The sequence below is a fragment of the Halichoeres trimaculatus genome, unplaced genomic scaffold (assembly GCF_033239565.1).
Source record: "Halichoeres trimaculatus isolate MK-OKI-2021-1 unplaced genomic scaffold, fHalTri1.1 fHalTri1_scaffold_16, whole genome shotgun sequence".
In the NCBI taxonomy this organism is placed as follows: Eukaryota; Metazoa; Chordata; class Actinopteri; order Labriformes; family Labridae; genus Halichoeres; species Halichoeres trimaculatus.
Window position 1 is genome coordinate 13,492,580 of NW_027437194.1, and position 11,307 is coordinate 13,503,886.

The 11,307-nt window shown below is 38.4% G+C and overlaps 1 protein-coding gene across 2 annotated transcripts; it reads left to right on the forward strand.

The window, feature by feature from the left end:
• Window positions 1-83: 83 nt before the first annotated feature.
• nars1 (asparaginyl-tRNA synthetase 1) lies at window positions 84-9,260 on the forward strand. Of its 2 annotated transcripts, none has more exons than XM_074691065.1 (15): window positions 84-300; window positions 1,517-1,599; window positions 1,747-1,812; window positions 2,532-2,624; window positions 2,841-2,930; window positions 3,320-3,398; window positions 3,547-3,617; window positions 4,225-4,311; window positions 5,130-5,351; window positions 5,600-5,799; window positions 6,035-6,170; window positions 6,427-6,540; window positions 7,049-7,180; window positions 7,479-7,610; window positions 8,088-9,260. In XM_074691065.1, the coding sequence occupies exons 1-15, from the start codon at window positions 258-260 to the stop codon at window positions 8,217-8,219; spliced, it is 1,680 nt and encodes a 559-aa protein (XP_074547166.1). In that variant the 5' UTR covers window positions 84-257; the 3' UTR covers window positions 8,220-9,260. The 2 variants fall into 2 exon arrangements, with proteins under 2 accessions (XP_074547166.1, XP_074547167.1); XM_074691066.1 differs by having other exon boundaries at window positions 84-279.
• The last annotated feature ends 2,047 nt before the right edge of the window (window positions 9,261-11,307 follow it).

The following is an 11,307-nucleotide window of genomic DNA, read 5'->3' on the forward strand; positions in this document are numbered from 1 at the left end:
ACATGGGACTCGACGAATACAATTTGCTATTATTGTAGTGACGTGTGAGAATTAACCAATCAGCGCTTCGACCCGCCTTCGCCTCTTCCGGTCTCGACGACTGTGAGCAGCGGCTTGCTTGGTTGACGTAAGGTTGCATGTTCTCAGCTAAAGAGACGCCACCGGCGATCGCTCCTGGGGTTTAAATTTCTATTTCCCTCATAGGATATATCTAGCTTCCCTTCCCCAGCTGGCTGTCGCTGCATCTGGTGTCTGCTATGGCGACGGAGATAACGAAAGGTGTGGAACAGGTCTCAGTGGGTAAGAAAGAAGTGAGCTTAGCTGGAGCTAGCCAGGTCAGCTAGCTGCCATAGACATGTGTGTGGTGAATATTGCATCAGTGATGTTAGCAGTTAGCATGCCAGCTAACTATTTTTTCCAAATGTGAAGGTGCGTGCCTTAACAGTCATTAAACTTATATGCAGTAAATTGATAAGTAAATGTAACAAGTAAAAAAAAACGTATTGGTGTCGCAGAGGAAATTTTAAAAAGCCCAGTTAATTCATTCATGACAGCTGTCAGTTTGTAATACAGCAGCTAAGAGGCGGTGTTGCTGAGTTAACCCGATCTTAGACGCTGACATTGGCTTGTCATATTTCAGTTCAGTGACTATTTCAGTCGTTATCCAAGCATCTTCTGAAGCATATTCGGTATTTTCCTCTCAATTTACTATTTACGCTTTCGCTTTCGTCTTTGTTGGACACCTGACTGTTTATGCCGGAGAGGCCAAAGTGGGCTGGATCCACCTGAAGATGCTAGTGTCAGTTTTCTATAATGCCATGCATTTCAATATGGTATTCTTAATAAACACACCCGTTTACTTTTGTTTGGGTAGAGATTGTGCAGACCAAAGTCTATTTCTCAGATGCAGATTTTTATTTATTTCAAATTTCATAATGCTGTGAAGACAGCAGGCTTTGCTATCTCACAGAGTAATTTTACAGGCAGTGATGAGAGCAGAAGAGGTGTGACAAGTAAACCACAGCTTCATGTGTGTAAAAGTTAGAATCTATCATGCTGGCTTCCTCTCTTACAAAGGTGTTATCTTAGCTCTGTTTTACATGCTGTGGTGGTCTGTCTCAGTACTTTTATTACAGATTAACAAACCCAAATAACATTCCTCTGTTGAACAGGCCGTGCATAGAGGGCCAATTTCTAACATTTCCTACATTCTTTATTTCATGTCCCTGAAAGGGGTGGATCACCGACCTTTTCTTTAACTTGACAAAAGTCCATCTCAGTTAACAACCTCCAGTGAGATTATGAGGAAAAGAACACTGCAAGCCAAATATTGCTAGTGTCACTGGGCCATCCACTTGATCTTTGTTAGTTCAACTGCTCTTACTGAAAATACTAATCTGACCATAAACCTTAGATTAAGCTTTAAGGACATATTCAGGAGTTAATGCTAAGAAAATGTATTCATCACAAGAGTATTTTAAAACTCACAATTTCTCACTCTGCCTCTGATCCTCAGTTGAGCTGTATGTGTCGGACAAATGTGGCAGTGATCAGGATGGAGATGGGACTGAGCAGAAGCCTTTTAAAACTCCCCTTAAGGTAAGCCGTCGTTAAACTCAACATCCCTCAGATGTGTATCATCAAATTCAAGCAAGTGGTTGTTGTAAATATTATCTTCACCAGTTCATCCAGTTTCATCAGTGTATCTGTCAACATGTCATCAGACTTGTTTTATTAACTTCACAGGCTCTTATGTCTGTTGGGAAGGAGCCGTTCCCCACCATCTACGTAGAATCACAGAAGGAAGGAGAGGTTAGTCCCTGTTATCCACACATCACATACGCAAAATACTATTCTTGTTGAACATAAGAAAATATCAACATCCCCTGTTCTCTATTTTCAACACTTAATTGCACTTTGAAGCAGTCATTTCACCAGAGCTGCAGAGTCTGTTGTCATTAATGTGTAACATAGATGTACTTCCTCCAAGAGACAAAAAGTCAGACCATAATACTTTGTGATACTGTAGATACAAGGTTCAACTAGAATGCTTCAGAGCTTCACTCAGTCCAATACAGTGAGGAACAAAGCTTGACCCCCTTAAAACCACACCTTTGTGTCATTTTAACTTTTGTCATTCCTAGGGATGGGTTCTGAATTAGGTACTTTTATTAGTACTGACCGAATTCCATCCAGTACCATTTTCAGTCCCTAAACGCTTTGTTGTGACTGTGAGGGAGTGGAAAAGTAGGTGATTTTCCATGCTGGACATGAACACAGCATTGCAAGTTTATATATTGAAAAGTAAATATGTTGAATTAAACAAATTAATATTTTTTTACCATATAAACACACATTAAAGTACAGAAAATTGGTACCATTGAGATTCAATACCAATTGGTATCGGTACCTTATTGTTTCAAACGTGAAAGGAACCCATCTCAGGTCATTCCCAGGACGAAAATGACTTCATATGGCTTTTAATTTTTCTCACATACCGAATGTTGATTTCTCTTCCTGATCCTTTTCAGCGTTGGGCTGTGATCTCCAAGACGCAGATGAAAAATGCAAAGAAGGCCTTTAACCGGGAACAATCAAAGAGTGATGCCAAAGAAAAGAAAGAGGTCTGTTTGTGTGTTTGTCTGTGTGTCTGCGTGTCTTCTGCCTACCTAACACCTCCAAGACCGACTTGATAGTTAAAATATGGCTTGTTTTTGTTTTCTCTATATATTCATTAAGTCATATACTTAGCCCAGTACATTTGTTTACTTTTTGTTTGAGTTGGACTTAAATGAATCAAAAGAAGCCGATGTAAATGTCTCATCTGTTTTGCTGTGCAGGCAGAAGACAGTGAGAGAAGAGAAAAGAACCTGGAAGAAGCCAAGAAGATCATCATTGAGAAGGACTCCAGCCTCCCTGAGCCTGATGCTGTAAGTCTGTCAAAACTTATATTGTGGCTACAACGTTATGCAGTGTTACTCAGTCATAATTTGATGTTTATGAATCAGTTACTGGGGGGCAATGAAGAAAATGATAGTTACTTGAAATAGTCATTCTTTCACCAGTGGGCAGGAAATTGTGGGTATAAGTTAGGGTAATCTGCAGCTGTCCTTGAGTATGCACGCATTCATTTATACTGGTAAAAATGAATGAATAACTCAAGCATTGGCTCAATTAATTTCGCACTAGCACTTTATTTTAAACATAAATTGAGCCCGTAAAGAAGCAGTCTAAATGAGGTTCATTTTTACTTTGACTCATGAAGTAGATTCAGGAGTTTTGCCTTAAGTTTCAAACCCTTATTTTGTAATTTTCTTAGGTAAAAATCCATCTTCTGGAGGCCAAACGGAGTCAGAGGGTCAAAGTTTTTGGATGGGTGCATCGCCTCAGGAGGCAGGGTGAGCAGCATGAAACAGGATTGTAGTACCAAGTCCTGCTTTGTCCATTTTCTAATTGTTTTTTTTTTTTTTTTTACTGAATGAATTAACCAAATATTTAAATTGAAATGTGAAACTTGGTAAAAGTTTATATTTTTGTCTCCTACAGGGAAGAACTTGATGTTTATTGTGCTACGAGATGGGTCTGGTTTTCTACAGTGTGTCCTCTCTGATAAACTGGTACAACTGATAAACTTATTATTTCATTTTTGGCCTTTATTTATTTGATGCCATATGTAATACTAATTCAAAGTGAAGGCCTTGTTTTTTACAGACAGTAAAATGATAGATGGATGGTTTTTCCTCTGAGATAAATAAAGCTGATACAAGTAGAAAGTTAACCAAACAGGTGACTAAGTGATGATGAAGAATTCAATTTGGATTGTCTTGTTTTGTTGCACAAGAATGATTGTATACAAATCCACTCCTGTCTCTGATTGGAGTTTTTTTGCAATAATTTTGATAGAATTATTTAACGTATTTGCTGAAATCTAGTTTTTGAAACTACGGCTGTTTGAACCAAACAAGATTATTAATCCTAACAGGGCCAAAACATAAGAACCTGTTAGTGAGACTGATTACCTGTGATAATGGAGCTTGAGTTAGTTCTCTTAAGTACACATCCCAGAATGCATTGACAGTGTCCAACATGTTAGCAATAAGACTTGTTTGAACCAGTGTGAAATAACTTTTCAGGCTTAAAAGTTATCAGGATGGAGCAATCCTTAAACTGTGTTTTTCTTTCCAATACTACCTGAGTCTAACTTGTTTTCTTGTCTCCATTTAGTGCCAGTGCTACAACGGCTTGGTGTTGTCCACAGAGAGTACTGTAGCTCTTTACGGCACTGTCACTCCAGTTCCTGAGGGGAAACAGGTAAACACACCTGCTGCACAACATTTTAATCATGTAGTAGGTCAACATGCATAAAAGAAAACAGGTTACTGGAAGATATCAGGTTACACAGGAAATCAGACAGCAATTTACATGTGAAGTGGTAATGTACCCACTGTTTTTACTATGTCTGTCAACAGTTTGTTTAGCACATCTATCACTTAACCTAATAGGTCCTTACAGATTACCATGGTGTAATTATTTTTTTTTTCTTTTTTTTTTTTTTTTGCGAAACTGATTTGCTCTATTTTGGTCTAGATTTTTATGTCTACGTTTGTGAATCTTTCTTCTCATGTCCTGTTGAGAAAGAGACCTGTGGAAAATGTGTCCCTCTTTAAAAATACCATGAGACACTGAACAAATTTCAACCTAAAGAGTTAGTAGCATGTTAGATTTAATTTAGAATCAACCTCAAACTTTCCAGGAAACCTTGCTCGTTACCGGCTGAAGATGTCTTGCTAGAAGGAGTGGCTGTACTCAGTGTATCTCTGTGAACCTTTCATTCTTCTCTAATTCTCTTCTGTCGTCGTTTGGTTCTGTCATATGATGCATTTCCTTAAATGGGGTTCCTCTTGGCCACTCGACAGTTTCAGTCATAGCACGGGTCATGACACAGGCAGTGTAGCAGCAGAGATCCAAAACTTCTCTTTTAGCACCACAGCATTACCTGCTATAAAATCTTAGCATCTATAGAAATCATAGTAAGACATTCTGAAAGAAGCACAGAGTAACACTGCAGGATGAGCAGAGGGTTAAAACTTGCAGAAGGTGCTCAGTGAGTTTTTGTCTTCATCTCAAAGGCACCTGGAGGACATGAGCTGCATTGTGACTTCTGGGAGCTGATTGGTTTAGCTCCAGCAGGTGGTGCTGACAACTTGCTGAATGAAGAGTCCGACGTAGACATCCAGCTGAACAACCGACACATGCTGATCAGAGGAGAGAACGTCTCCAAGATTCTTCGAGTGAGATCCACTGTCACGCAGTGCTTCAGAGACCACTTCTTCAGCCGTGGATACTACGAGGTGAAGAATGGAATGAGAAAAGTTTGAGACTCAAAGTAATATTAGTAGTATGATCAGACGTACTGCTGGATCAGCTGAAACAGATCCAGTCGTGAATACAATGAAAACTAATTTACTCTGGTGTAGCTTAACAACCCTGAAACTGCAGATTTTCTGTCAGTGAATACAAAATTCTATGACTTCAAATGAAAAAGCCTCAGCCACATTATGGGCTCTTTAACCCATTTTGCTCTTTCTTCTTGTAATAGATCACTCCTCCGACCCTGGTGCAGACTCAGGTGGAGGGTGGCTCCACGCTGTTCAACCTCAACTATTTTGGTGAGCAGGCGTACCTGACGCAGTCCTCCCAGCTCTACCTGGAGACCTGCATACCTGCTCTGGGGGACACCTTCTGTATCGCCCAGTCATACAGAGCTGAGCAGTCTCGCACCCGCAGACATCTTTCTGAGTGAGAAAGCTTTGTTTTCTGTTGAGAAATAAAAGTCATCCTCAGCTTTTATCATACAGCTTTAGCTTGTGATATTTTGTCAGCTTATCACTGATCATTTAAATCATTATTTTGAACAAAGAGAGTAAGGACAACTGAATTCGTCTGCTTTATTTATCAATGTATCACCAACAAAGTCACAGGAAAATAATCTTGTTAGCAGATTAAAATGAGATGAACATGTTTCCCTGTTCAGGTACACTCACATCGAGGCAGAGTGTCCTTTCATGTCTTTCGAGGACCTGCTGAACAGACTGGAGGATCTGGTGTGTGACGTGGTGGATCGAGTACTCAAATCCCCCGCTGCTCAGCTGCTCTACGACATCAACCCCGTACGTCCCTTTTTGTGAAATTGCGCTGCAATATCACAGATTTCATCTTTCATCAACTTTATTCTCCATCAAATGTAATATTAATGGTTTCACCTTTTTGTCACCTTTTGGGAGGAATTTTGTAGCTAACAGTAGATTTTTGTTTTAGTGGACCTTTGTAATCCAATGATCCACATGAGCAAATGAAGTTCATCATTTTTATTCTAATGAAGATAAAAGTTTTGATTCAGTTTTCTGATGTTTTTTTGGTCTCTAGAACTTCAAGCCACCCAAGAGGCCCTTCAAGAGGATGAACTACACTGAAGCCATCGAGTGGCTCAAGGAGCACGACATCAAGAAGGATGATGGCACCTACTATGAGTTTGGAGAGGTGACCACTACACATCCGGATATCTAACACATTCTTCTCTTTCTAAATGAGTCACTGTCTGCTGAACTCACATCATTAATTCCAGTGTTGTTAGCAGTCACTTCATAAACTCTTTCCTGTAATTCTGAATGTTCAGGAGAAACAGACGGTTTAAACCTTTTCTTCAAAATCACCAGATTATGAAAAAAAAAAACGTTTTAGCCTCAGCTAAAAAGAACTTTTTGGTCTATTGCTCTTTGTAACACTAAGTTTCTCTGTGTGACTTTAATCTTCAAAATGTTTGAGTAAGAGGCTGAAATATATGGATTTTCAGACCTTAGCAAGTAATCTTGTATTTCCCACAATGCAACTTTTCCGCACTTTTCAGTTTGGCAATTTTTCTTTTTTTTTTTTTTTTTTACACAAATATCTCCAGGTCTTACCCCGATGACATCATACTATTTTGTTTTTCCCCAGAACATCAAAATGCTAGCTGAATGTTGACTTTTCTGTTTTGTCTTAATCTCAGGATATCCCAGAGGCTCCCGAGAGGTTGATGACCGACACCATCAACGAGACCATCCTGCTCTGCCGCTTTCCAGCTGAGATCAAATCCTTCTACATGCAGCGCTGCGCTGACGACAGACGCCTCACTGAGTCGGTACGTACAGAAGTCTGAACTTTGTACACAAAACCGGCATTACATTGCAGAGGTCAAGGGACAAACCACCAAAATGTCTTGGCAATGCTGTCCTGTGCAAATTAAAATATCCACACTAAGTTTTTTAAATTGCCTAACCATTGCAATATTCACACCCAGGATTTATATTTTAGGAAACCCTGCTGACCCCCTCCGGGATACATTATTTGGCATCAAAAGAAAAATTAAACTTTTTGAAATCATCAGAGCTTCACTAATAAGCTGTCATGACATCTTCCCTTATGTGTGTGTGCATCAGGTCGACGTGTTGATGCCAAATGTGGGGGAGATTGTTGGAGGCTCGATGCGTATCTGGGATGCCGAAGAGCTGCTGGAGGGTTACAAGAGAGAGGGAATTGACCCAACCCCTTACTACTGGTACACTGACCAGGTAACAAGAATTTGTACATGTTTTTCCCCTCTATTATCTTTTTATTTATTTATTTTCACATTTAATACACAAAAAAGACAATGCAAAGCCATGTTTTTAGGCTTTTTGAACCTCTGTGTTATAGATTTTTCTTTCTCTATTTAAATGTCTGACTTTTCTGTGAAATTTACTGCAAGAATTAATCCTTTACTGTATCTGTTGACACTTGTGTAAGAGTGGCATCACTTAAATATTCAGAGTGTACAGAGCTCCTTCCATTTTTCATGAACATCTTATTGACAAATTACTGAAAGGAAACTTTAAGGAAATTAAAAGTTTTAGCAACAGATGTGAAGAGTATTCAACTAAAGACTTGTACAATTGTGACCGTGTAGACTTGGACAGAGGCTGACTGACCTTAGATGTCATCTCCTGTTTCTTGTTGTGACTTTGATCTTTGGTTCATGTGTGTATTAACATGTTGTGTTTGTGTTTTAGAGGAAATATGGCACATGTCCTCACGGTGGTTACGGTCTGGGGCTGGAGCGTTTCCTCACCTGGCTACTGAACAGACATCACATCCGGGACGTCTGCCTGTACCCTCGATTCATCCAGCGCTGCCGACCATGAACACACACACACACACAAACCTACATGCGCAATAAAACATCTACAAACATTCTGTTATTCACATTCTGGTAGTATGTCTGGACTTGGCATATGGCAGCGCTCTGTGTCAGCATTATCCAGTCAAAGAATCCGTGTTTTACCTTTAGCTGTTTTAAGCTCTTAATAGTTCAGATCCTTGACTGAACTTAGAGTCTCTTACAGAGAGCTTCAGATCTCACCTGCAAATGTTACAGTCACAATTTCATGTTCTAAAACCTGAACATTTATCGTGTTCTGCCTCTGCTCGTGCTCTTGGCTGATTATTTAATAAGTAACAAAGCAGTAAATAGTAGTTTCCAGTAATTGTACACTGTGTCTGCACGTCAAGATAAAAATGCCAAAATGTTGTAAACGTGGTCTTGATTGCTACTCAGTAACAGCTTGTTCCACTTTAAATCTGTTTTCTACAATGCCATCTGTTCATAAAAAAGCCAAGAGAGTTTAGAAAATATTGAAAAGTGCAGACAAAGAAAAATTTCACATAAATTTTACAAAAACTGTCATGGGGTTAAAGAAAGAAACCACAAATTTGTATTAAAATTTTAAGGATTAATTTAGATCACCTGACGCATGTCATATCCCCGACTTATTCAATACCTACCACTGAGAAGGAAATTATCCTTTTACCAAGAAGAAGTTATTAAAAGATGAGGTTTACATTTTGTTTCTTTGGTGAGTGAATGTGTGTTACAAGCAGAAACAGTAAAGGCCTGTAACATTTGAATCATGATACCTGCAGTGCTGCCACACAATTACACACACACACACGGTTTGGGGACGTTAAATACAGCCACTGTTTTCAAACCTCTGCAGGATTTTGTCTTCTTACTGTAAGCATGCAGAGGTGTCACCTGAGGTAAGAAACACAGAGAGCCACCTTTCCATCAACAAAAAAAACTCTTTCAGTCTGTGGTGGTTAAGAAATCATCTTGTTTGTGTGTTCTGCCTCTTCATGTAAAAATACACGACTACTCAATAAACTGCACTTAAATAAAACCTGAATCAAACACATGGTTGTATGAGAGTTTCCTTCACACGCCTTTATGCCTTTGACCAAAGAAGAATGACATGCAGGAAACAGGTCACATACTCAAGGGTGAACCTCATGGGTTGAGACCAAGACCACTTGGCCACCTCTGCCCTGGAAACTTCTTTTTTTTTTCTAAGAGAATCTAAATGGCATTTTTTTGTTGTATCAGAAATCAGCAATTGGATGCTGAACTGTCAAAATGAACTCATCTGCAGTTTATTGACTGACCACTGGATGCTGCTCAAGTAAAACTGAAGAAAAAATATACATTTATGCTCAGTAATCAAAAATGGATCTATTTAAACTGTAACTACAGGATCTTATTTATCAGAACATTAAAATTTGACTTTAAAATCTTTGAGCCAGCCTAAAGAAAAATCTGTTAGATTTAGGTGTTACCAGACATCAGTCCATTTACCTTATTTGAGGAGTCCTTATATATTTTTCACCATTTCTTTTTTCTTCTTCTTTTGAACAGATTTGATCATAAGGAACAGATGATAAAAAATTAAGTACGAAAGGCTGAAAGAAAAAAAAGACAGATTCATAAGCCCAGCACTGGGTTGGTGACCTATTACGGGACCTCTTACTTGTGTACATGTTTCTTGTTTCTTCCTGTTCAAGTATATTTAAAAACAGTTCCTTGTTTCTCTTTAACTCTTTGCCTCGTTTTCATCAGATGTTGTTAAGAGGAAGAAGGAAGCATTGCTTTAATCCTGAGGACTGGAAAAACTAGTTTTAAGGAAAAGGATGAGTGATAAAAATGAAATACCTTGTATGCGCTGGACTAGTCTTTCTTACAAACTTTTATTGGATAATGAAAACAGTAACAGTAACTACTTGATGAAAACAGTGTTTACTTTATGATAATGTTATGCCTATTATCTTTTTTTGTTTATTTGACCGATTAAACAGTATTTGACACATTTTTTTCAGCTTAGTAGTGCTTTACCTGTGCTCCACTGATTCATTTAATGAAAAAGTTTGTTTCAAGTATGAAAAAGTTTAATTAACCATAATTCTTAAAGAACTAGGATCTTTATTTGATACAACTGAGGGCCCATTCTGTGTTCTTTTCTTTAATGAAATGCTGTTGTTTATTAATTGGCCATTTTTGGGAATGTAATTTACACCACAGGGCTAATTTTTAGGGAAAGTAGCTGAACATAATATATTAACTGTGGAGAGTAATATTGGCAGGTTTATTGTCACAGCTTTATTAGTCCTTCAGCTAACTGGAGGATTTTATTTCTTTGACCAATCTCATTTTAATGACTGAACACACTGTTACGGCCAACACTTACTACAGTCTCACACACAAAGTGGGTGGGCGTTTGGAGTGGGTGTGATCACAACGGGGCGGGGATTTCTGAAAATTCACAACAACGTAAGTGTGACGTCACAAGAAAAGAAGCGCTTTACGTCAAGACCAAAAAGAAAGTGTGCTTCAAGACCGGAAGAAGCGATAACAGGCCATCAAATAAGAGGACTGTGAGGCTTCTGAAATAAATGACGTTTGAAATGGTAGTCTTTTTTAAGGTTTGCTCAACTACATACTCACATGACTTCATCATATTTTCGCAGTGTTACAGAATACATACTACTCTATTTGTTGAAAGTGGTGTAATCATATTGTGCTAGATAGGGCGAATACTCGAATCAAATTTGACAGAATAAATACAAAGTAATAATAAATAAATAAATAAATAAATAAAGTCGTATAAACAGCTTAAACCGGACTTACCATGTCATTTCTATGTAACTCTGATGGTTCAGATGACATGTGCTTCACAGGCATGCAGCTATTGCGATGAGTTTACGGTTTCCATGCAATTACCTAGAAATCAACATTATGTTTTTTTTTTTTTCTTATTCTTTTTTTACTTATTTGTGTATTTCTTTTTTTCACGAGGGCAATATACAACCATCCGAGGAAAAAAAGAAAAAAAATCAATCGCCACATCACTTATATTTTCATTTGAAATTCTAAAACCGGAAGTGCTAATGTATTCACTGGCG

Coding starts and splice junctions, on each gene's coding strand:
- nars1 (XM_074691065.1), top strand. CDS start 258: ATGGCGACGGAGATAACGAAAGGTGTGGAACAGGTCTCAGTGG. Junction 301..1,516: donor TGTGGAACAGGTCTCAGTGG/GTAAGAAAGAAG, acceptor TCTGATCCTCAG/TTGAGCTGTATGTGTCGGAC. Junction 1,600..1,746: donor CTTTTAAAACTCCCCTTAAG/GTAAGCCGTCGT, acceptor TTAACTTCACAG/GCTCTTATGTCTGTTGGGAA.